Source organism: Heptranchias perlo, chromosome 31, assembly GCF_035084215.1.
Source record: "Heptranchias perlo isolate sHepPer1 chromosome 31, sHepPer1.hap1, whole genome shotgun sequence".
NCBI lineage: Eukaryota > Metazoa > Chordata > Chondrichthyes > Hexanchiformes > Hexanchidae > Heptranchias > Heptranchias perlo.
The window spans coordinates 21886150-21912323 of record NC_090355.1 but is presented as its reverse complement, the minus strand read 5'-3'; the positions used below and the strand labels follow the sequence as shown (position 1 = coordinate 21912323).

Here is a 26174-nt window from a genome sequence, read left to right as displayed (position 1 = left end):
GAAGTGGATTGCTGTTGCATGGAGCCGGCACCGACTCGATGGGCCGAATGACCTCCTTCTGTGTTGTAACCTTTTTATGATCAGACCGCACTCATTGCAAGTTTAAATTATAAGTTTATATTTTAAAAACTTTTTCTAGACAGCTCACTCAAAAAGTAGATCGCCCGGCTCAAAATCGACAAGTGGTTCCCGTAATTCTGGAGGTGAATATTCCAGAACGGAAAGGGGAACCGATGACGCAACAACGCACGCAACACCGATGAAATCGACGATGAGCAAAGCGGCAGAAGTGGGGGGAGTCATCGCGTCTCCAATGATTGACAACTGAACGACCCAATTGCGACTCGAGCTCGGAAGGGAGCGCCAGTTCCCACTGGGCCGCGAACGTTTAAAGTCTGGCCAATAAACGCGCGCGTTGCCGCGCAGGGGGCGGGTTCTCCGGTCCCCTCTGACGAGTCCCCGAAAGCCCCGTACGTGTCACCCTCCGGAGTGGCCAGCGTGGGCCCTCTGCCCAATCATCGGCCTCCAACGCAAGGACACCCGACCAATTGCAGCCCTCCACGACGAGGAAGTCAAGATTCTATATAAAGGCAGGAGCGGCAGTAGCGCCGGTAACAGATCTCTGAGGGGTGACAATAGGAGACGGGAGTTCATTACGGGTACAGTGTTAAACAGCGGGTAAGTTAAATATCTATCTATAGGCTTTGAATAGACCGATACCCAGCGCGGTAAAATCATTGGGAATAGATTAATTTTCTGTGGAGAACGGATCGTGAGGAGGTAAGGGTTTTAGGCCGGGGTCCAATAGTCTGGCCAGGGCCGCGTGGCGCTGCCCACTTTTTCGACGATTGATTACTCGCTGGGTTGAGAACAATAGTGCGGCATTAATACGGTTATATTTATCTCAAATTATTTATTCTTGAGTCAGTTTTATTTTTTTTTTACCGCCTTGGGAGTTGGGTGTAGGCCCGCTGTGCTCGGTGATTGGATTAGAAATGGGTTGGGAGCCGGGGGGCTCAGCGTTGGCTGTTATAAAATGGCTTCCGGGACACCGATTCAGTTGGCTGTTTTCCAGATTGATTGTATCGGGGTTAATCTTTTGTTCACTTTGTAAAAGCTGTGCACTTATAGCAAAAGCTGAACTTTATATATCTCGACTATGTGTTAATCTTCCATTGGGAAAGATCGGGCGTTTATATGCCTGGCTACAGAGGATAATTATTAATAGCATTCATGTATCCATATTAAATTGAAAGTAATCTGATGTACAAATTACTTTTAATGGCAGTGTTCTGTAGGAGATGGTAGAGTTTGCAGTATTAGCTGATCTGGTACCTTTCCTTCCTCAGATTACTTGGAAGGGCACTCAATTGACTCACAATGAGAGGATATTTCTTTCTACTGCTTATCAGCAGTGTCCTTGCTGATGAAGAGGATAAGAGAGAAAGTGTTGGTACTGTAGTTGGAATTGATCTTGGTACTACTTACTCATGGTAAGTTTGAGATCACTGGCTGTCTTTGCTTCAAATTTTTAAAATAAAACAATGGCAATATTAACTTCTTTCTCTTCCCAGTGTTGGTGTCTACAAAAATGGACGTGTGGAAATCATTGCCAACGACCAGGGTAACAGAATCACTCCATCATATGTGGCCTTCACACTCGAAGGAGAACGTCTGATAGGTGATGCTGCGAAGAACCAGCTGACCTCAAACCCAGAGAACACTGTTTTTGATGCCAAGCGTCTTATTGGGCGCACTTGGAATGATCCTGCAGTGCAACAAGACATCAAATATTTTCCGTTTAAGGTAATAAGAAAATGATGTTGTTTCTCCATGTTTGAAAATGTGGGTTTACATGGATGGCAGCCATTTTTTGCTTCAGGGTCTCCTGCATAGTGGAGGGAATCCTGAGCTGAGTGGTATAATACTATTTATAAATTAGTTTAGAGTCTGTTGTGTTCACACTTCGGTTCTGACCTCAAAAGTGGTTGTTACTATTTTCTAGGGTATCTTCCAGTAACTTTAACCAACTAATTTAAGACTGCAGGAGGCAGTCAGACACTGTACACATGGTGCTAACTTTCAATCAAAACCTCTAACCAATTGGATGTTAGACCATCAGATGTTCAGAGTTTGTTCTAACTGTGTTGGTTTAGAGATGGCTGCCTTTCAGTTTAGTTGTTGGCCTTGGCTCAGTGGTAGTACTCTTCTCAGACAGAAGGTTGTAGGTTCAGGCCCCTCTCCAGAGAGCAGAGCACATAATGTAGGCTAACATTTCATTGCAGCACTGAGGAAGTTACACTGAGGCCCTGTTATCTTCAGTTGGATGTAAAAGATAACCATGGCGCTTCTTGAATAAGGGTAGGCGAGTTCTTTTGGTGTCCCTTCAGTCAGTGCCACGAAGTCATCTGGTAATATGTCTTATTGCTGTTTGTGGGGCCTTACTGTGTGCAACTTGGTTGCCATGTTTCCCACCTTACAAAAGTCATTACATTTCAAAAAGTACTTAATTGGCTTTGGAATGTTCTGAAGTTGTGTATGGTGCTATATAAATCCAAATTCTTCCTTGCGCTCCTTTAACCCTATATTCTCTTATTTAGGTTATTGAAAAGAAGAACAAGCCCCATGTCCAACTTGACATTTCTGGTCAGGTGAAGACTTTTGCTCCAGAGGAGATATCAGCTATGGTGTTGACCAAGATGAAAGAAACTGCTGAGGCATACCTTGGCAAGAAGGTATTTGAAATTGATAGTCTCAAGTTAGTGTTTCTAACCTGAATAGATAAAAATATACATGCTGGTGCTTACATACCATGACGTTTACTGCTTTATTCTTTAAAACTACCTGTTAAATTCTGAAGCAAATAATGACTGCATAGGAGGACCCTTAACTGGACTGCTAAGTATTTGAGCACTTTCTTACTGGACTCCTGCCTATTTTGTATTCAAAGGCCACTAGTAAATGCAATAAGTGCAGAAGAAGCTAGTTTTACAGCTTGGGGAAACTTGAATGGGTCCATATATAAACTTAAAAATCTGACACCCATTTGAGCTGGTTCAACTAAAATTTAGATTTGTAGTTGGCTGAATCTTCTTGCGTACCCTCCTATAGAGTGCCACACCCTTCCTGGTTGAGGGGATGGACTGGGGCTGTGCCGTTGCCTTGATGTGGGCCACAAAAATCTGTCTGCATACTTGGAGATTGATGCTTTGGGAAACACCTTTCCACAATACAAATTCAAGTGATATAGAAAGCACAAGCATTCTTAATTTCTCACTGGCTCAGTGTAGGATAAAGCTGAATCTTCACTAAGTACTTTTATTGGTGCTATTTGGTGAAGATGATAACTTTATTTTATCTTCTATAGGTTACCCATGCTGTGGTAACAGTGCCAGCATACTTCAATGATGCTCAACGTCAGGCTACAAAAGATGCTGGTACTATTGCTGGTTTGAATGTTATGAGGATCATCAATGAACCGTACGTATTTTCACTGGAAAATTATTTGCTATAGTAAATGTTGACAGCCAGTGTGAATCACTTGGAATTTTCTGTCTGGCTGTTCATCTAACATTTCAGACTGGTCATGTAATAAGAATATTCATCCTCTTAAAATATCCAAAGTTTGAAAGATTTCATTAGACTGTTTCCCCTGCTTCTTCAGGACTGCTGCTGCAATTGCCTATGGGTTGGACAAGCGAGAGGGTGAAAAGAATATTCTGGTGTTTGACCTTGGTGGTGGTACTTTTGATGTGTCACTGCTTACTATTGACAATGGTGTCTTTGAAGTAGTTGCTACAAATGGAGACACTCACCTGGGTAAGACAATAAATATAGCTGCGTTAATATATTTCTTACACATTGTTTAAATTACTGTAAGTTCTAAAGAGAATTCTTTTAATAGGTGGTGAGGATTTTGACCAGCGTGTGATGGAGCACTTCATCAAGTTGTACAAGAAGAAAACTGGAAAAGATGTTAGGAAGGATAACCGAGCAGTACAGAAGCTTCGCCGTGAAGTTGAAAAAGCCAAACGTGGTTTGTCTGCTCAACATCAGGCTAGAATTGAAATTGAATCTTTCTTTGAGGGAGAAGATTTCTCTGAAACTTTAACTCGTGCAAAGTTTGAAGAACTGAATATGGTGAGTGGTCTTTTGTATACTATTTCTCTTTGGCTTTTGTTTGTCCAACTATTGGATTTGAATCGCCTCAGTAAATGTAAAGGTGACTTGAACAGTGATGTTTGGCTTATGTATTTGTTTCAGCATTTTGATGCTGAAACTTGCAGTAATGAAAGCAAATCAAACTCAAAAGACAAGTCTTGCAGCAGTTTTCCCCACACCAGTCAAGTAGCCTGGGTGAGATATTGCTGTCTACTCTTGGTTGATAGAAGTTAAATTAAAAGCCCAATGTTAAACTTAATTCTCATTCAAGACTCTTCAATTTGTTTGGTTTTCTTTATTCCACTTCCCTTCTCCCACTGCCCATTTTGAAGATGGGAGCAAGTTAAACCCTGATTTCCTAGCAAATTACTAGTCTAGATTCTGGGATTTGTTGCAAAAGTGTCCAAACTTGGAAGGGCTGCTGAAAATCAAGTGCCCTAAAGTACACTTCACAATGGTACTTGGGTCAATGGACCAATGCTGAGGTGAGCAGAAAAGGCTGCCTTTTCTAATTTCAGATGTGTAAGTTAACTTCAGGGTTTTCATGTTAAGTGGGGAGGGGGTTGCCATCTGTTTGTCTTTGATCATATGTTATGCTTAAGACATAACATGAATTCACTTCTTTGGTAGTGAGTGGGGACTACTGTGGTCAACTGCTCCTGGCCCTTAAAATTGAGTGACTTGTGAGCACAAAAAAATTCTTGAGCTGTTTAGCTTAAATGACTTCACCTCAATCAAGCAATTTGGTCATGCTGGCTTAGTTACATTTTATTCCACTATAGAACTCAAAACTTGGTATTTTCAGTTTAAAAACTGAGGTGCAAAGGAAGTACATTGAATCAGTGAAAGTACGGCATGCTGATATGCTCTAAAAATTTCTTAACAGGATCTCTTCCGATCAACTATGAAACCTGTGCAGAAAGTCATGGAGGATGCTGATCTGAAGAAAACAGAAATTGATGAAATTGTCCTTGTCGGTGGCTCCACTCGTATTCCTAAGATTCAGCAACTGGTGAAGGAGTTTTTCAATGGCAAGGAGCCATCTCGTGGAATCAACCCCGATGAAGCTGTGGCATATGGTGCAGCAGTGCAGGCTGGTGTTCTATCAGGAGAGGAGGATACTGGTAAGTGTCAGGTATTGGGTTAATGTTAATTTGTGACTGCTTGAAGACGTCACTGAATCTGATTCAATCTGAACTTGTTAATTTCATTTCCTGACTCATTGCTTTCCACTTGAACCCAAAATTAGGTGATCTTGTTCTCTTGGATGTTTGCCCCCTGACTCTTGGAATTGAAACTGTTGGTGGTGTCATGACCAAGCTGATCCCACGTAACACAGTGGTCCCGACCAAAAAGTCTCAGATCTTCTCAACTGCTTCTGACAACCAACCCACTGTAACAATCAAGGTCTATGAAGGTAGGTTGCTCTTTAGTTTAATCCTGGAACACAAATTTTGATTTTATCGTAGATTGATTCTGACTATTGAATTCTACTGCAAGGCAACTGCTGCCATTGTATTTCATTGTGGTGTCTATAACATTTATGTTGGATATTCAATAGCTATGTTTGGTCAAAAAGTGCTGAACTGTGTTTGACTTGCTGCATGAGTTGTGGAGCTGTGCTAAGGCTCAGTTGATAAAAATTGAGTGTATCTGTTCTATTCATGTTTTGTATGACTTCATTTAAGGCTCAAGTTAAACTGAGTTCCATGACTTCCTTTGGGCTCCTGTGGCCCAGATGGCATTGAGCTGTTCATTACCAGTGCAGGAATGGTACTTGTGTTCCATGTGGCAAAATGTATACAACTTTCATACAAGATATTTGTGTGAAAGTGAAGCTATCCATGCAACACCAGGCTTATATTGTTCTTGTTTTGTAGGTGAGCGTCCACTGACAAAAGACAACCATCTTCTTGGTACCTTCGACCTGACTGGTATTCCTCCAGCACCTCGTGGTGTTCCTCAGATTGAAGTAACATTTGAAATAGATGTAAATGGAATCCTGCGTGTTACAGCTGAAGACAAAGGCACTGGGAATAAAAACAAGATTACCATTACAAATGACCAGAACCGTCTGACCCCAGAAGAAATTGATAGGATGGTGAATGATGCAGAGAAATTTGCTGAAGAGGATCAGAAACTTAAAGAGCGTATTGATGCCAGAAATGACCTAGAAAGCTATGCTTATTCGCTGAAGAACCAGATTGGTGATAAGGAAAAACTTGGTGGCAAGCTGTCTGCAGAGGACAAAGAGGCCATAGAGAAAGCTGTGGAAGAAAAGATTGAATGGCTTGAAGGTCACCAAGAGTCTGACATAGAAGACTTCAAAGCTAAGAAGAAGGAACTCGAAGAGATTGTTCAGCCGATTGTTAGTAAGCTCTATGGAAGTGCAGGTGGATCCCAACCAGAAGAGGAGGAAGAGACTGAAAAGGATGAGTTGTAATAAGGACCCTTAATATTTTTGTAAATAGCAGACTGAACTTTACTGTTTGCAAAAGAATTATCTGAATGATAAGGACTTAATTCTTGAATGTATGTGCAGAATTCTCACTTGAGGGAGTGAACATGCTAGCCTAAATGGCTGCTCAGTACTTTCTATTGCAGTTTCAGCATGAACAATTCAGAGGGGAGAACTTGATTGGGAGCTTAGATGTCAAGGGTTATGAATACAATGTTCTCCAAGTACACAACACATTTTTTTCTATTTATTTGAAATCCCTTGTTTGGCCTGTGTAAGTGTAGAAAACATTTTCTACTGTATTGACCAATAAATGTTATGTTTGATATGAACATTCCTTTTCCTTGTCTTAAGGATCTAGCTATTTGGAAGAAGAAAATGCTGATGACCACAGGTGACTAATGTGTCTTGCAGTTTTAAAATTAGTTTAGTCATTGATACCTTTGACCAATTGGGAATACTTCATTCAAAGCACTTTGATCCACCATGCACCAGCTGCCCTACTTGCAGTACTACTTAGATGGTATATGAACTAGTGTAAGTCGACTTTAGAATGAGATGTGAACTAGTAAGTTTGCATACTGTTCAAATCAATGGCAGTCCTGAGGTGGATGTTACGCCATTAAATTAATGCAGGTTCTGTAATGCTGGTATGAATTAAACTAGTTTACAAGTTGTCTTGGTGGTGGAAGTTGGCTACATGTGGAGTACAAGACACTAAATTGCCCAATCACTCAGCAGGAGGGGGAACTGCAGAATAGGTAAGTGGTTGGAACTTCAAGTGCATGTTGTAAAATCCACCAATAATGTGATTTGTGGTAATAGCATCGGTACATCAAAGTTTGTAACTTGGTTCTTAAGCCAGGTTTGTTCATTAAATGTAACTTCTGAATTGCCTCATGTATGTTTGACTGAAGTATAAAGTATGAGAGCTTGTGTAATAAACTGAGCTAGGTGTTCTATTTCAGTACTCAGTTCAGTTTGAAAGATGCATGTACTATAACAAAACCAAATGTTGGGGTTTTAGGGATGATGTGATTGAGCCAGGGGTGTCCAGCCTGTTATCTCCCAGTCTTAGCAACTTAGCCCTTGAAGGTGAGGCAATTCATAGCATGTAATTTCCTCAGTTTGTCCTGGTTGAATTTTATGGGTTTGATAGGGAAACTGCTCTGTCAGATGGACAAACTGTTAGCCTAGTCCAGGGGTTTTCAGTTTTCAGGGCTGTGCGCTTCGAGGTGTCGTGATGGCTGTTAAGTATTGGGCTGTTGGATAAAACACTGCAGTTCATTACTGAGCCTGGAACAGTTGGTCTCTCAAATGCATTCTCATTAATTAGCTACAGGGAAGCTACGAGTTGAAATGTATCACCAATGAAGAGATTTGTTTTATTGGATTCAGTAAGTTACTAACTGAAGAATTGAAACACTTTGACATTTGAATGTCAAGTATTATGGGAGATTTTTCAGAAGCTGCTGAGGTCAACATATTATGGAGAACATGTAATAGGAAATGAGGTGCTGTTGTGTTTGAATCAGTTTGAACTACAATCAAATGCACAACATTAGCTGAGTGAAATTGTTTTGACACTGCCCACTGATTCTAACATATTTTAACTTGGCAATTGTTTTTGAAACTTTAAACATGTATCTAATTGTGTAATGACTAAAACCTTTAGTCTGTTTCCCTGTTAAAACAGGAATTGCTGCAAATAGCCAGTTAAATGTCACTGTTTAACTTAGCACAGCTTACATCTGAAAAGGAATGTCAAAATAACTGCACATGTTTGAGATTTAGAAAGCCGCAGTGATGAATTTTATTATTCCCTTGATTTTTGTTCCAAGAGGTATGTGATAAACTCCCCCTGCCCCCAGCAATATGATCCCTGTCCCAGCTTGCCCATTCCATGGCTGAGTGCATACAAGCTATCACTTCTATTAGGATTTCCTTCCCTACTCCTTTTCAGTAAAAGGAAAGCAGTTGCCACTCTGCACTGACATTGAGCACCAGGTTATCTAATGCCAACCCCTTCTAGGTTGTAATAGTACCTGAATGTTTATCAGGGAATTAGGTTCATGCTGATGCTATTTTTCTCCAATATTACCAGCAATGGTAAACACATGAGTGGACATAATGAAAAGGCACACAAACAGAAGTATAGGATGTATAGTTTCAATCAACTTTTATATTCAGAGCTTGATTAGTTTTTAACTTTATTTGAAAAAATTGTACAACTCTGTATATAGGCAACACCTAGATTTCAATAAAATGCTTCGTAATGTATGACCATGTTAAGACATTTTATATCTGCACAATGACAGTCTTGGAATTTATCACCTTTTGTTAACCTCCATTTCACAAAGTACCTTGCTGTGACATAAAGATTTACATTAAAATCCCAATGGACCACACAGGTGGGTAGCAGGCTTAAACTAAACTTATTTCCTGTATATGATGAAAATCTCTGCCAGCATTTGTATTTTCGATAGCTATACCAACTTGTTCCAGGCAATCTTTTGTTTCAGCGTGCAAAACACTGTCTAAAACTTCCTGAGGGTTAATTTCATATTCTATTGTCGGGATTGACAGAGGCTGCAGTCATTGGTGATGTATCAGGAAAGAGTTCTCGGCACAGGAGTCAAAACATTTACAAGTTTAAGAGTTAAAGGAACACACACAGACAATACCCTGGAACACAAGGTGATGCTTTGCTGTGTGAGGTCACATGTTAGTCATTGAGCTCAACTTTGTAAAAATTTGATGCTCACCCTTTTATACCTTTCTAACTGCATTACTTCATATAGATTGTATGATCTGTCATAGGGCCTGGCAGGAGTAGCTGGTGTTCAGGTTAAGCAAAGCATAAATGTACCTATTATGGTTCTACTACAGATGTTTGTCCCTCAGAATACATGAATTGAGTTCAGATCTAATTGTAGTCAGTCATTTAACCTCAAGATCTGGCTGTTTGTGACCCATGTGATGACCACTGTCATTTCTGCAGGTTTTTAGCCTTTAGGGCTTAATACAAAATGGATTCTTCACTTGCTCTCAATCCCTCAACACTAGGGTCAGAACAAAGTCAACATAGTTGAGTCTGTTGGGTCATCGGAATGCATATCTGGAAATTATGAACAAACCAGGCACTTGTTTGTTAAAGAACTTGCTTACACATGGCCAGATGCTTCATCGTATAATAAGTTTTGAGGTAGTGAAGGCTTCCCATTCTTTTCAGGAACTGGTCACTCATTTGTCAATGTACCCTCACTTAGACATAACTTGAGCTTTCTCTACACTAGCCTTGGCATGCAAAAGTTAGGAATTTTCTTCTGGCTGTGATCACACTGGTGCTGTGGAGAAAACTTGAACCAGTGGGCTAGGTTTTAATACTTGAATTTGAGTTGGTTGTATCGATGCACAATTTTTTTTTCTGGCTTTGTCAATTAATCAGCCTGGAGCTCTAATGTTTCACCCATTCACTGGTCAATTTATCCAGTGAGGACTGTAATGGTGGATCCACTAATTATTAAACATATTCTTAAATTACCCACATAATGGATTTGATTAGCAGCATAGATTATCTGCATAAGTTTAAGACGAGAAACAAAAATGGCTTTTAATTGCACCAAATACCAGATAAGCTTTGTCAAACAGTTACTGATCACAAGTAGGATTGTTTTGAGAATTCCCCTCTTCTGCAGTGATAGTTATATTTCCTTTACCCTCAACCATGACAACAGGTTGCATCTTGAGTTCACAAGCTTTTGTGGAAAACAAGCAGAAAGGTGATTTGAAAAAAAAACTGATGTAGCAATTGTTCCTTGTGCTTGAGGGGGACAATAGTGGCTAGGACACCAGAACTTTGACCTCAGTTATACATCATTAATAGGGACCACTAGCTTGGACCTTGCTTTAACCATCTTAGGATGACATGCGATTTATTGGAAATCCAAAAGCACTGCAGGTTAACCAAAGCATTAACTAATTTTATTTTGGAATTGGAAACTCAATTGTCAAAGTCTATTCACCAATTTTGCTGCTGCATTTGAACAATGAACTGCAGAGAAGCCATGTTGCAGAGATCTGGTAACCATGGGAGAGGAGGGGTGTTATGTGCCTGACAAAAGACATAACTGCATGCTGCTAACAGCCATCAACAAGAGTTACAAAGCAGTCATTATAAATTTGCCCTTGAGTGTCCATTCCACCAAATATCAAGCACAGATGCACAATACTCTCGGTTTGATTTTGAAGTAATGAACAATTCCTAAGAGTAAGATTTCCATCGTTCTGACTTTGCTGGTTAGATTCCTGGTATTCCTTGGGTGTATTGCCGTTAGCTGACTGTTTGCCACCATCAGTTGCTGCAGGAGGACAAGTTTTCGATGCTCTCATTTTCCAGGGTATAATACACATGGCATGATCCAGCCTTCTTGGAGGCAGAGAGGAATCAAATTTTAATAGTGTCCAGCAATACTTGTCTGTTTTTTAAAAAAAATGAAATGTTACACATATGTAATTTCAAGTGAAACCTCAAAACAGGATTCTGCAATAGCACTAAATTTCAATATTTTTCTTTTGAGCACTGAATGAACTTTGAAATAGAGAATTAAAATATCAAGCTGTAACTGTCCACTCCCACAACTGGTAGAAAACAGCTCTGATTCAGAAGCTTGCCACTGCAAGAGGGGGAAAAAAAAGCATTTTTTTCTTTATTTTAAACTAATGAACGCACAAGACTACAGCCAAATCATATCCTTAAGTATTCCTTTCATTTTAATATTCATGTGTGTTTAACAGATCTATTTAAAGTTAACTGATGATGGGATTACACCTTTGATTATCCCCATTGCTAACCTCCCACTCTCACCGAGGCACACAAGTTGAGGGAACAAGTCAACTTTGGCTGCTGTGCATATTTTAAACCAGTATAGCCAGAGACCTGGAACAGGTGGTTTTGCATTCTGTTGGTGAATGCTTTATGTGGCAGGGGAGAGTACTGGAGGTGGATTTTTAAAAAAAATATATAAATGTGCTAGTAGGGTGGGGAAAGATAGAAAAACACATTGCCCAATTGAAATAGTAACCAAAGCAATACAACAGCTTTAATAGTTATAAAACAGAAAAGAAAGAACATAATGTTAGAACAAGAAGGCCAGTAAGTCTAAGCTGCTCACCCATCGTTTTGGTATAACGTAAGTAATATTTCACATGGTCCATAATGGTCACAATAATGGCAACAAAAAAGTCTGTTTTGTATGTGAAATTTTGGTGAAAATCCAAGAAGGGAGAGATCCTTGCTCAGATTCTTTAACAGGACAAATAGGTAATTCACCACAAGCTTATTGGTGATTTCTGTTGTCCAAAGAGAAATCACTTATGAAGTTTATTGAAAATCAACCACAGTTCATCATTTTAAGAGATTGAAATAAAATGTTATTGGGGCTGGTTTATTGCTGGATAGACTTTCACACTGACAACCCCATTTCAAAACCCTGTGATGCAGAGGAAATTGAAAGCACTTGCCAATGTGATACTTATACATGGAGTTTCGGGCTCCTGTGATATCCATCCCACCAAAGATGAAGATGTATTTTCCATGGGAAATTGCAGAGTGAGCTGCGCAGCCTCCTGGGATATCACCCTTCATTGTTACTTTTTTCCATTTCATGATAACTGCAGCTGTACATCACATACATAAAATGAAAAACTCTTTCAGAAAATATATCTAGAATTATATTGAATGCATTTTTGAAGGTAAGATTAGTTTGCTTTCAGTTTCCATGGGTAACTATTAAACAATCCCATGTCCATATAGTGTTAATGAAAAAGATCAGGCTCCAAGCACTACTTAATGTAGCACATTTTAATACTTCACTTCCCATACATTTCCGATCCAGGTTATTTCTTAGAATTGATGTACAATTCCTGCTGCATTTGTTGTGATCGCTCTTATTTTCTTACATTTTGCTAAATTTCCCCTTCGAAGTTCCCTAGTGCTGAGGATGATTACTAATCTGATTAGAGCAGCAAGCCAACATGCTCCCTGTCCTCTTCCTTTACTGTTCTATAACTGGCCACTCTTTTCATACTTGTGTATATTTCCTGAAATCAGGACAGCAAAGTTTCAAAAATACTTTATTAATGACTTCAATTAACAATAAGAATTTCTACAAACATAATTTTTCATATCTTAATATAAATATCTATATACGGGACCTACCTGTATCAATGGCATACATATCATTAAAAAACTTGTCCCCTGCTAATCCTCCATGGATGAATAATTTGCTACCTATAGCAACCATCACATGGCCATGTCTTGGAGCTGGTGGCCTTCCCTCTGTTGATCGCTGCGACCAGCTGAGTGTGGCTAAAAAATGCAGGGGCCAAGATAGATACATTTGGATTAGCTTTTTCCACAGGGAAATAAAATTGTTCATTGCTAAATATCACCAATAATTTAATTGTGGCGCTTGTAATACTTGGATTCTCTCATGACATGGTGGTGCAGCACACTGGTGCTGGTTGGTGCCCGTGATGCCCATAAGGCAAGTTCCTGCTCCTGATTAAACAGGAGGAGAAAGTGAACAAAAGCTGGACACATTTCCAGCTTGAGGGACAGACAAGCAACTCTTGGATCATGTCCCAGCAGCTGGTTCAAGTGGCACCAGCAAACTTCTACAAGCAAACTGCCCACCCTTCCTCTGGCAAAGGTGTAGTGCGACATCTAAAGATGGGCGACCACTTTTAAACAGGGAAAATGTAATAAATTTTTTAATAAGTGCTTGGAGACATTCACTATTATCAACTTGGCTCATTAGTAGCATTCTTGCCTCTGAGTCAAGGCTGTGGATCTAAGTCCTACTCCAGGATTTGAGCATATATTATGGGCTGACACTTAACTGCAGTTCTGAGGAAGTCCTGCATTGTCAGAGGTGCCAACATCAACAAAAACAAGTGAACATTTATTGTTTCTAAAACCTTATGCACAAATTAGCTACCATGTTTGCCTACAAAACTAAAAAGTGCCTAAAAAGTAATTAATATGTAATGAAGCACTTTGGGGCATCCTGCAAATGTGAAAGATACAATATAAATCCAAGTTCTAATATCTTTGATGTCTTGTTCAACTAAGCTGACCCCATGTCCTGACCATAACCAAAACTGCACCTTGCCTCCACAGTCACTGAAACCCTCATCCACACTGTTACCGCCTCCAGACTCAGCTTTCCCCAATACCCTCCGACTTGGCCTCTCAAATTTCACCTACAGAAACTCCCACTCATCCAGACTTCTGCAGGCTGACTTCTATTCTGCTCTAAGTACTGCTGACACATCACCCCAGTCTTTGCTGACCTTCACTGGCTATCCAGCATTCTGAATTCCAATTCCTCGTCCTCATTTACAAATCCCTTCATGGCCTGGCCCCACCTGACATCCGTAACCTCTTCCAGCCCCATGTCTCAGCTTGCACCCTCTGCTCTTGAGTCTGGACTTCTGTGCTACCTTCCTCCCCTTGAGACCCACTCCACCATGGGTGCACAGCCTTTATGGCCCTACGATGAAATTCTCTTCGAAAGCCGCTTTGCTGCATCTCTCCCCATGTTCAGAAACCTTCTCATAGCATACCTCGACTCACAGGATTTGGTTATCTCCGCGAAACTACTTCTCCTAATTCCCGTTCAATGTCCATTTGTGAAGCACCTTGAAATAAGTTGTATAAATGTTGTTTTCTGTTCAGTCGGATTCCTTGGTAAACTGCTCATTTGTACCTTTATCAAAGGCATGGAGTTGTGGATCTTGCACAGGCTCTGCTCCCTTGTCTCCACCACCAAAAACATAGAGGCAGTCTCCAATAGCTGCTGTAGAGCAGTGACACGTTCGAGGTGTTGGTGGTGTCCCATTTACTGCTGGGCTTCTCCACACTCCAGTCTCTGGTTTAGACAAAACATACACACTAGGGCAACAATTATATTATGTCTGACCATTAACAAGCATCGTTAGTTCAAGTTTGTCGTCTATTCTGTGTAACAAGTAATTCTATTGATGCTTTAATAAAAGGTACCAGTGCTCAAGTAAAATTGGTGCAACTTATATATCTTTAGCACAACACGTGACGTCTCAGCAAAATATCTCAACTTATCTTTTAAAATGTGATGAAGAGTTACACCCAAAACAATGGCCCAGAATCTGCTGGAGCAGGGCATTTTGCGGTGTGCCCAGTTTGTTTCCTCACCCTACAGCTCGAAATTTTTTTGCGCTGCAAGTTGCTGGAAATGCAAGCTGATGCGAGGTCAATGAGGCATCTGGGGCCTTGATGAGCGATGGGACCAACAATCTATCTCTATAACCAATGAGATTTAAGAATATAGAAAGAAACAGAGGAAGACAGAGAAGGAAATAGGGTGAATTAGAGTCAAATTAGGTACTGAAAGGGAAATAAAGAGAGGGAAGGAAAGATTAGATTAAGATCGAGGGAAAAAAGGGACAGAAAGGAAAAGCAAGAATTTAAAAAAAAATGTAACATTTTAAAAACCTCTAAGAACAATTTACTAGCTGCAGGAATGAGACTCCACAGTTTCCGCTGTTCCCTTTCTGGGCCGGAGAGGTTAAGTGGCATTGCAGTAACATAAATCTAGTCATTAAAATGGTCCTTACATTGTTAAGAACCAGCCCTAACTTTCTGTGGCGAGTTTAATTTGTTTTAACAGCACAAATGCAGCAATTTCTTGAAACTCACGGGAAGGTTGACAGCGAGCTGCCTTCAGGGGAGTAGCGCAAGTTGTCCATCAATTTGCGGCGATTCGCAACTCACGGGGTATCTCTTCCTCGCCACAAATTGTTGGGTTATTTACACAATAATAACGGGTGTGTGCATTAAACTCGGTGTTATTTTGACAGCAAATTCTGGCCTATTAACCTTTGTCTTTCAGATGTTGATTGACCTGCTATTTTCTGTTTTTATTTCAGTTTTCAGCTAATTATTTTTTGAACAAGACCTCCTTTTGGGCATTTTTTTCTTCTGTTCAAAGATGATAAAGTCTATTTAATGCATTATATTAACAGCATACATATTAAATTAAATTCGATGCGAAAAATGCAATTTACAGATGATCTGATGTACTTTTAACAATATTAAATACTGCTGAGCAAGGATTACAGTTTATCACACAATTATATTTTTCCTGCTAAATAAATACTTTATTACCTGCAGTATGGAATTTTGAGGGAATGGGTGACTTGTCGATATAAAAAAAACTTATGAGCAGTGAGGTGTCTTCTTGATCAAAAATGTTATGCATGTAAAGCACAAAACGACAATGACATTACACTAAAGTGATTAAGCTCCTAAAGGTTTGGTTGTTTGTAACTGACACTTGGGCAGTAGAATCAATGCATTAATATAACCTTACCGAAGTTCAAAACTTGGACACAATTCCTGTTTGCACACTCATCTGCACCACCAAATAGCCACAGGCCGCCAGGTTTGCTTACTGGAACGAAGCTGGAATGTTCATATCGAGGCAATAATCCCTTCCACTCTGGTACATCCCACTCATGTGTGTCTATTTCATGGGGAACAAAATCAGTGAATGTACAGTTTTGGATACAAAGCAGTAAAGAGAGATAATCTCAAAATGATATCTAGTACAACAGACCAGTAACATCAATAACAGCACAAATAAGTTTACAAACTGGAAGAATAGACTGCTAGATTAGTATTGTATCAGGCTGTCCTGACAACACAGGAATCATTAGCACATTACCCCAATACTACATTATTGGATCCCAGCCACTGTTACTAAAAACAAACATCACAAAAGGTGACTATCGGTGAGTTGGAGTCGAAAAGAAATTACAAAAATAGGGAAATGTGGAGGAGAAAGAGAATGGAACAAATGTACACATATTTGCAGATGATTAATAGGTTTGCAAACATTCCATATTGGAGAAATGGATAAACACCAATTGACATTGCAGAGGCAATCTGGAGTTTCATACATTTTATCAAGAAACTTTAACTGCATTTTTTGAGGAACTCACCCACTGGAACAGGTTCGTTTGACTGTGTGTGTGAATCTTTGAATGACAAGCTTACTGGCTAATTTTTATTGTTTAATATAATTTAGACATATATATGATACATTATTACAATATTCATACATTTTGTGCACAGACCTGTAAATCAATCACAATTGATAATAGCCAATAACAATATTCACTTCACAATCCACTGGCCTTAGGTTCATGTTCTAGGCCTTCTGGACATGGCATTGTGATGTAGTTGTAAACTCTGTTGTGCCTCATTAAAATGAGAGTCTCATACAAGGAAAGGCAGAACTGCATTTCACTTTAGAGTCATCCACTGTAAAGTCACAGAGCAGCATTGATGGTACTTACATCAAACAGTACATCGAGAGCCTATTGTGGCAACGTACACCAATCCAAGAGTGGTAAGACCTTGGACACAACCAGTTTCTTTTCCGTGACTTGCTAGGTGCTTTTCCATAATTGAGAATAATGCAAAGACACAACAGAACTCACGATGTGAGGAACCATGGTCTAGAGCTGAGGTGAGCTGGTGTTGTACCACCAAGTTGCTTTCTTAACCAAAACCATTTTCCAGTTACTTCTAAAGTCTATTAATGAAATCACTTAATTTTTTATTCAACAAACCTACTGAACAAATTACTAAAATACAGTGACAACTCTAGACTTTGTATAGTGAGAAGGGAAAATAACAGGTATAGACAAAGTCAGTTCTGGAATTGCATATTAATATAAACTAGTGTACTGAAAATTTCAACTTGATCAGTTGAAAAAAAAATCAACACGACATGTTGTTACCCAGTTCTAAGATATGGGCATCAGGAAAGCTCCCATTAGGGTTTGCTCCTCCAACTATAATGATCTTCCCTTTCCCAGAGGTATCCGGAATGTATGCGAGAGTATGACCAACTCGAACACCTGGATTCTCTCCTCTTGGTACAAGAGCATACCTATAAAAGGGGGGAAAAGCACAAACTCAATGATTGCTGTGTACTTATCTAAGAAATTTAAATTCACTCTCAGTGAAAAATAGGCATTAGTCTTTAAGACCCTCTGGACAGTTCTCTACTTTATTAAGACTGTCTGTTCTCTGTCAGACTCTACATCAAATAAAGATTATTATGAAATTTGGTGCACAAAATGTTTTCTCTAAAAGATTGCTGTTATTTTACTTCCTCTCCTCTTTAATTCTTGCGTCAGAGGTCATTCCATTGCATTGAGGATAGGACTATTTTGAAATGGACCAACAGAGTGGCACTGGGTTGCCCAATGCCACTAAGAGGAGGGCACCACTAATAAATATGGCTCATTCAAACTAAAATGCTCACAAATAATATAAAATCATGATTTGGTTTCTTTTATCAATGATACAGTTGGCCTCCTGCAGTGTCCAACAGTCGCGGAGGGCTTCAAGTGCACTGGTGAACACCACAGGATCCTTTTCCAAGGTCACCCAGGTGCACACAAGGCCACAATAGAGAGTTAAGCAGTTGGGGCAAACCTCCCCATGGATCTCTCACATCCTGGACCATGAATGGCGGTTTTAGCCAGGCTCAGGAGCAGACCCACCAGGATGTCCTCCAACCTGTTCGCCTCTCTGTGCACTGAGTGACTAAAGATAAGGAGCGTGAGACTAAAATGCAATCAAAAGTTGAGGAGCAGCCCCGTTAAATAGTGAAACAGGGGCTGCAACCTCTGGCACTGCAAATAAAAATGATATGCATCTTCTTCCAGGCCGCAGAATGGGAAAGCTGGCCAGGTATCTGTAAAGCGGCTGAGAAGAACATTCCAAGTCACCGTGCCATGCAGCACTGTCCACCCAGGTTTCCAATGGTGCAATGGAGAATTCCTGAATACATGCCTTTCTAATGGGGACGCTCTTCTCCGCTGGCCAGCAAGACGTTGCACCAGCAGAGAGGTTAGGCAAGTTACCGGCTTTCAGATTTTTGCTAATTTTGATCTGGCTTGTGGGCTGGGGTGTCTCATGGGCACCAGTTTTCTTTTGTTCCTTGTGGGCAAGTGCCTCGCCTCCATTTTGTGCCTCTCCTAAGATTACAATCAGGATCAGGAACTTATTATGTATGGAATAACAGATAAGAATGCATATTGCACCTCTCTACAACAGTACAATAGTGCACTAAGGTGTCGCATTTTAACTGAGTATTCAGTTTCACTTCAGGAAAGTATTAGCATAGTCACACCATTCCTGGAAGGATTTGTGAATTCTTTCCAGCACTCCATTCACTTCTGTTTATATTTGGATAGTTGTATATAGCTTTTATATTCTTGAGTTGTGATATTGTTAACTACATCTCATAACTTACTTTCCAACAAATTGCATGGTTTAAAACAGTGCCTCAAGACATGCATCTGGCAGAAGACATACTATGTGCATGTCAGAATAACATTTAAGAGTTAATCATTGCGTGCTCAGATATTTTTATGGCATTCACACATTCTGGTGTTTCTACCAGCTCCAGCTACGGCCAACCAAAAATGAAGAACAAAGGCAGATTAATGTGCGATGGTTTTTGAACAAATCACCCCTTAGTGAACCATTTGCAATCTTGAAAGAGGCCTACTATGTGAAAGCATGTTTCCTTATGGTGATCTAGACGCTGGGAAAGAGGAAGAAGTTTAAAAAATGGGATTCTGTTTTTTGAGAAACTAATTAAAATCTGGCAATTATCATTTCTGGCAGGGCTACTTAGTTGAGTGATGCTTTGGAAATTGATCTAGGTGGTTGAATTGGTGATTGGTGATTACTGGTCAATAAAATATGATATTCTTTATAATATTCTAAGGTACTTAAGGTCAAACTTTGACCACTCAAATCAGAAGGTTTTGGGAAGTTGCAGGGAGCTTTTGAAGAATTGAAAATAAGAAAGTTTGAAAAATTTGAGTATTCAAATCAAAATAAAAATGGGAACTGTAAAATGCATCATTACAGTTAATTCAATAGCATAAGCTTCTAAGAACAGAAATACAATATAATAGCAACAGAGAACTAATGTGCATGAAAAATTAGATAAAACTAGGAAAAGATGATTGAGAAAACAATGACTTCTGGCAGGTGTTCCTCACAGGTCCAGGCTAGATGCAGTCCTTGGGGGGGCCGGTCGGTCCGACTGTCTGCCTCTCTTCCGCAGCATTTTCTGCACCCAGGTGGCCTTGGAGAAGGAGCACACGGTGTCTGCTGGTACACTTAAGGCTTTCTGCGGCCAGTGGGCACCTCAGGGAGCGGAGTGCATAGTTGATGAAGACAATCGGATTTTGGTTTAATTTAGTTGTGATTGCGTGTGCCAAAAAGCAATGTTGGGAGCACTTTAATAGGATTTTGGGGTTCTTGACACTGGGGCAACCCGGTGTCTTTTTTCACAGATTTCAATCAAAGATTCCTGCAGGTGTTCCCAGAGATAAAGCCAGTGCAGACTGAGGACGGCAGGGTACCACAGCAGCCTACTACACAAGGAGACAGGCTGTATAATTTTATACTCATATCATAAAGTGGCAGCCTTAACACTGGAAACCTATCAGTGATAAGTTGAATGCAGACAGTAAACTTAATTTTTCTAAGTTTGTATTGTAATCTTAGACATGGAATTTAACTTTGTTTCACTATTACTAAGCAAAAACTAACTATGGCCAAGATACTTAAATTCTTGTTGCTCATGATGATCTAGATTCTGTTTATTAAATATTAAAGATCAATCTACTTCTGATGCAGTTAGCTGTACTTAATCTTGTGATGGTATTAATTGTATTATCATAGATTATGGTCAACAAACTAGTTTTAGCTAATGTAGTCTAACATTCTATGGTGCTGCAATTCACTCTGTTTTACTGCTGTTCTGCTGTGTACATATCTGGCTTGGTTATCAATATCTTTTGACATACAACAGTTGGGACATTTTGAAATGAACCAATTTGTGCATCATATATGAAAACCTTCGACACAAATGGTAAACCGCAATCCAGTCTTTGGTGGTGGATTTTGGTTAAGAGGATATTGTGCAGGACTTTGTGTCATGTATTTCAAAAGTATTGCAGTTTCCTCTGAGTTTTGGTATCTGATCAGTGGAATACTCTGTTCCATTCCCTGAAATTTTGATCCCAACATCATAAGTAGTGTGCAAGACAACTTGCATGTCATTCAGAAACTTTATTTATATCTAAATATGTTTCTTGTGAAGGGTAATTACCGCAATCTGGACATAGCATGTTACATTTACATTTTATACTTTTTAGTATCTGAACATGTTGTACTTCATATTTCAATTTAATTCTAAATAGATGTTCGTAGTTTTGGTCTATAAAACTGTGCAGTGCTACCAAAACATAGTTTGGTAGCACTGCACAAAACTATGTTAAATCCAATAAGATCATTGCAAGGGAGTAATTGTTAATTCACAACTCTGAAAAGGGCAAATTACTGAATAAGATAAAGCTTTTGGCATGGTGGATAGCATCCAATTAAAGGATTCCTTGTGAAACTGTTCAATGAAAAGCTAAAATGTAACAGCACCTTGGATCAAAAATGGTGATGTTATCACATCTGATTATTTCCAGCGGGGCCTGCAGAATAGGACATGTGGGTGAATTCCAGATGAGGAAAGAATTGGTCTTGGCTATGGCAGCCTTTGTGGTAGAATAGTTTGTCAACACACACTACGAAAGCTCACGCATGAATAATAGGCACTCAGGTGAGGTACTATAGAGTGACTGGCACCCGTGGAACAGTAGCCCTATGAGGTGAAATGCCTTATGAAAGGAGAGGAAAATTGGCAGAGAAAACTGGTAAAGGGGGGAGGGGAACCTATCTTCTAGTATTTGTCAGATTAAATTCTGCACTTCCTCTCATATCTTCATTCATGGTGCAGTACCATTTCTTCGAAATAGTTTGCATTTCTGCCTTCCCCCATAGCTAGCTGCCATTCAGCCACAGTTCAAAACTGTTGCTGTGTAATAATGTTCACACAACAGGGTTAATGATTGTAGCATCACTACAATTTGTAGTTTATTATAGAAGAAATTCTATGTTTTTTATGTATATGCTGTTACTTTAAAAATACAAATTCACCATAATTTAAATCAAATTATCCCAATGTCAATACTTAGCTATGAAAAATTAAGAAGTAATTTTAACCATCACTCAAATGCTGTCTCAGGGAAAGAAATCTCTCCCATTGTACAGCATTGCTGAACAGACAGAAAAGCAACTTGTGGAACTGCCCAACAATTGTTCAATACTGGGAGATATCTTCTCAGTCACATAGGAACATAGGAACAGGAGTAGGCCATTCAGCCCCTCGTGCCTGCTCCGCCATTTGATAAGATCATGGCTGATCTGTGGTCTAACTCCATATACCTGCCTTTGGCCCATATCCCTTAATACCTTTGGTTGCCAAAAAGCTATCTATCTCAGATTTAAATTTAGCAATTGAGCTAGTATCAATTGCCGTTTGCGGAAGAGAGTTCCAAACTTCTATCACCCTTTGTGTGTAGAAATGTTTTCTAATCTCGCTCCTGAAAGGTCTGGCTCTAATTTTTAGACTGTGCCCCCTACTCCTAAAATCCCCAATCAGCGGAAATAGTTTCTCTTCATCCACCCTATCTGTTCCCCTTAATATCTTATAAACTTCGATCAGATCACCCCTTAACCTTCGAAACTCTAGAGAATACAACCCCAATTTGTGTAATCTCTCCTCGTAACTTAACCCTTGAAGTCCGGGTATCATTCTAGTAAACCTACGCTGCACTCCCTCCAAGGCCAATAAGTCCTTCCGAAGGTGCGGTGCCCGGAACTGCTCACAGTACTCCAGGTGCGGTCTAACCAGGGTTTTGTATAGCTGCAGCATAACTTCTGCCCCCTTGTACTCTAGTCCTCTAGATATAAAGGCCAGCATTCCATTTCCCTTATTGATTATTTTCTGCACCTGTTCATGACACTTCAATGATCTATGTACCTGAACCCCTAAGTCCCTTTGGACATCCACTGTTTTTAACTTTTTACCATTTAGAAAGTACCCTGTTCTATCCTTTTTTGATCCAAAGTGGATGACCTCACATTTGTCTACAGTGAATTCCATTTGCCACAGTTTTGCCCATTCACCTAATCTGTCAATATCGCTTTGTAATTTTATGTTTTCATCTCCACTGCTGACAATGCCACCAATCTTTGTGTCATCAGCAAACTTAGATATGAGACTTTCTATGCCTTCATCTAAATCGTTAATAAATATTGTGAATAATTGAGGCCCCAAGACAGATCCCTGCAGGACTCCACTAGTCACATCCTGCCAATGTGAGTACCTACCCATTATCCGTACTCTCTGTCGCCTTTCGCTCAGCCAACTTCCTAACCAAGTCCGTACTTTTCCCTCGATTCCATGGGCTTCTATCTTAGCTAACAGTCTCTTATGTGGGACCTTATCAAATGTCTTCTGGAAGTCCATATAAATAACATCCATTGATATTCCCTTGTCCACTACTTTAGTCACCTCTTCAAAAAATTCAATCAGGTTTGTCAGGCACGACCTACCTTTCACAAATCCATGCTGGCTCTCTCTGATTAAGTGAAAATAGGGTGTTCAGTCACCCTATCTTTAATTATAGACTCCAGCATTTTCCCCACAACAGATGTTAGGCTAACTGGTCTATAATTCCCCGGTTTCCCTCTCTCTCCTTTCTTAAAAAGCGGAGTGACATGTGCAATTTTCCAATCTAGAGGGACAGTTCCTGAATCTAGAGAACTTCGAAAGATTATAGTTAGGGCATCCGCAATGTACTCACTTACTTCCTTTAAAACCCTGGGATGGAAACCATCTGGTCCTGGGGATTTGTCACTCTTCAGTGCTATTATTTTCTTCATTACTGTTGCTTTAGTTATATTAATTTTATCGAGTCCCTGTCTCCGATTCAATATTAGTTTTCTTGGGATTTCCGGCATGCTACCCTCTTTTTCGACTGTAAATACTGACGCAAAGTAATTATTCAACATGTCCGCCATTTCCCCAGTGTCAATGATCATATCCCCACTTTCAGTTTTTAAGTGGCCAACACTGCTCCTGACCATCCTCTTTTTCCTAATATAACTATAAAAGTTCTTCGTATTGGTTTTGATATCCCTTGCGAGTTTCTTTTCATACTCTCTTTTTGTAGCTCTTACTATCTGTTTTGTGACCCTTTGTTGATCTTTGTATCTTTCCCATTCGCCAGGATCTGTGCCATTTTTTGCCTTTTTGTATGCCCTTTCCTTATGTCTTATTTCCTTATTAAACATGAATTGATATCTCAATAGAGCCACACACAATTTATTGTACTGGAAGATTAAGCATATAGAAAGCACTTGATTAGATTGTCTCCTGTATCGGATTCTTCATTGGAGTTGACAGATGCATTCCTACTGAGTGTTAGGTGACATTCCCCATGCTTTGAAGGATAGCTGAATCAGAGATGACTGTGCATTCTCTCTGACTGGACCAGATATAACTCCTCTAAGGCTGGTCACCCTTTTTCCTTTCCTGTTGACAGATTCTGGGTTAAACTCACATTGGGATAAACCATTGGGAAGCCCCATTTCTAATTGGGTCTGGGCTATAGTGGTAGTTTGACAGGGATTTATTCCTTAAGCCAGGATTTTTCCTGTGCAAATGGTGCACAACTTTTGTACGATATGTATGTGATACATGCACCAGTGTAAGTCTGTATAGGTCAGGCAGAATGGAAGAGGTTTTGAATTATAAATCCCATTTCTAAAAATAATTGAGCTACAAAATTTCATGTTATAAGTGAATTTCTATGTGTACTTTCCTTCTCCACTGTACTGTATAGTGTACCATCGCCTTATAAGGAAAGGTCCTTTTTTTTGAATCAGATAATGTAATTAACCTGGAATCTTGCTTTCTTAAAAAATATATAGTTTTGTGTGAAAAACGTCAAGAAATTTAGTATCAAGAAACTTGGGTAAAGATGCTAGCACAGGACATTATCAAGGTTGAAGAGATTGGATTGAAGATAAGGTAAATCAAGAACTAGCGACACTAAGCCTGAGTTTCGAAAGCCCGTAGACTATGGGAGAAAGGAAAGACTGAGATAGGTAAGGAGTTCCACAGATTTCAGGTCCTGGAAAAGAACGAGTTAGAATTGAAGACTGTATAATGCACCTTTATTTCAACATAGTGTCGATGCCGAGAGGAGGAAGAATGTGCAACAGGGCAGAAAATGACACTATACCATTCTGCGGGTGCTAAACATTATCATTAATCCCCCTCCATGTCACTATTATCTTTCAAAAACTTGTTATTCATGTATAGTTTAAACAGTACAAACATAAATGAGGAGGGGGCATTTTATTCCTGTTTCACAAGGCCATTTTATAGTTACAATACCCATTGATAGAGTCAAATTAAATAATACACGTGCTTATGGATCCTACCATGTTGCTTTTTGAGGACTTTCCTCTGGCTCCAAGACAGTCATTAATTCCATAATTTCTTGATAAATCTGGAATAAAACGAGCAGATATTGAGTAATTAAACTTTCATATTACTTGTCCTGTATAAAAACTAACTCCTTCATAATTTAATCCTAATTAAATTGTATTAACATAAACACTTATTCAATCCATGGCAAAACATATTGGAGCCCCAATGTGCCCGTAAAATAAGTCATAATTTTTTTAAAAATCTGACGCAGGGCCGAGATCAAGACATGAGCTACAGGTTGTAAACTTTGTCTGTAGTTTTGAATCCCTGCTTTATCAGTCACTCAAGCTTTTCTACCAATCCTCAGGATTGAGTTTCAAAGACAAACGTATATAAATCTTACTCAGATAATACAAAATACATAATACTGACCGACTGTATACGTCCCTCCCGTCTGAAAAATAACCGCTCACCACCACTCTCTGTTTTTTGTCTCTTAGCCAATTTCGTATCCACGCTGCCACTGACCCTTTAATCCCATGGTCTCGATTTTACCTCCGAATAGCAGGCAAGTGTTAGATCCTTGTTGAGTCCCCTTAGAATAAGCTTTAACAGCAGCCCTAACACCCACAACTCCCTCTGACTTAAATGTAACATTGTCTCCTTGTAATACTCGAACAGACGCAGACTCTCCCCAAACGTCAGGAAGTTCAATGTGTAAGTTAGTGTGCTGCTTGCTTCTGGGAAAAATAAAAATACACCAAAGACGAAAAGGGCCCGAGACATCAAATGACAGGCGGATGAGCATCCAATCTGAAGGGCTTGCTTGGTGATATAACACGGATGTAAACTTTCAGGTCCCTTTTTTCATACTTGTCTCCAATACCTCGGGTGGCTAACAGATATCGCACCGTTTACTCGCTATACTTACACTAACGGGTCTGTGACACGAACGCTTTGAGCTCTCTTCCTTCAACTCCTTCCCTTAGCGTTACTAAGGCAACCTGTAACTCTTGAACTTTCAACTTTACTACGAAGCCGACCAATGGAGAGGGCGCCGCTTGGCCAGTGTAGGGTTA

The 26174-nt window shown here is 39.7% G+C and overlaps 2 protein-coding genes across 3 annotated transcripts; one reads left to right on the top strand and one right to left on the bottom strand.

The window, feature by feature from the left end:
• Window positions 1-570: 570 nt before the first annotated feature.
• hspa5 (heat shock protein 5) lies at window positions 571-6951 on the top strand. The gene is made up of 10 exons (XM_067969715.1): window positions 571-678; window positions 1350-1493; window positions 1575-1806; window positions 2601-2735; window positions 3368-3480; window positions 3665-3819; window positions 3905-4140; window positions 5048-5285; window positions 5411-5578; window positions 6042-6951. Exons 2-10 carry the CDS (start codon window positions 1381-1383, stop codon window positions 6602-6604), a joined length of 1953 nt encoding a protein of 650 aa, XP_067825816.1. The 5' UTR covers window positions 571-678; window positions 1350-1380; the 3' UTR covers window positions 6605-6951.
• Window positions 6952-8812: 1861 nt separating this feature from the next.
• Window positions 8813-26128, bottom strand: rabepk (Rab9 effector protein with kelch motifs). 2 transcript variants are annotated; one of them, XM_067969716.1, is made up of 8 exons: window positions 26027-26128; window positions 25107-25174; window positions 17468-17619; window positions 16033-16185; window positions 14392-14553; window positions 12840-12989; window positions 12143-12298; window positions 8813-11097 (listed from the first exon to the last, which is right to left on the bottom strand). In XM_067969716.1, the coding sequence occupies exons 2-8, from the start codon at window positions 25157-25159 to the stop codon at window positions 10760-10762; spliced, it is 1164 nt and encodes a 387-aa protein (XP_067825817.1). In that variant the 5' UTR covers window positions 25160-25174; window positions 26027-26128; the 3' UTR covers window positions 8813-10759. The 2 variants fall into 2 exon arrangements, with proteins under 2 accessions (XP_067825817.1, XP_067825818.1); XM_067969717.1 differs by lacking the exon at window positions 12143-12298.
• Between the last annotated feature and the right edge of the window lie 46 nt (window positions 26129-26174).

Excerpts from the sequence above, each read along its gene's own strand:
- hspa5 (XM_067969715.1), top strand. The coding sequence starts at position 1,381 with ATGAGAGGATATTTCTTTCTACTGCTTATCAGCAGTGTCCTTGCTGAT. Across the intron at positions 2,736-3,367 it reads AGGCATACCTTGGCAAGAAG|GTTACCCATGCTGTGGTAAC; the intron begins GTATTTGAAATT and ends TATCTTCTATAG. Across the intron at positions 4,141-5,047 it reads AGTTTGAAGAACTGAATATG|GATCTCTTCCGATCAACTAT; the intron begins GTGAGTGGTCTT and ends ATTTCTTAACAG.
- rabepk (XM_067969716.1), bottom strand. The coding sequence starts at position 25,159 with ATGGAATTAATGACTGTCTTGGAGCCAGAGGAAAGTCCTCAAAAAGCA. Across the intron at positions 14,554-16,032 it reads TGTCCAAGTTTTGAACTTCG|AGACTGGAGTGTGGAGAAGC; the intron begins GTAAGGTTATAT and ends TGTCTAAACCAG. Across the intron at positions 12,299-12,839 it reads TATGTATGCCATTGATACAG|CTGCAGTTATCATGAAATGG; the intron begins GTAGGTCCCGTA and ends TGTGATGTACAG.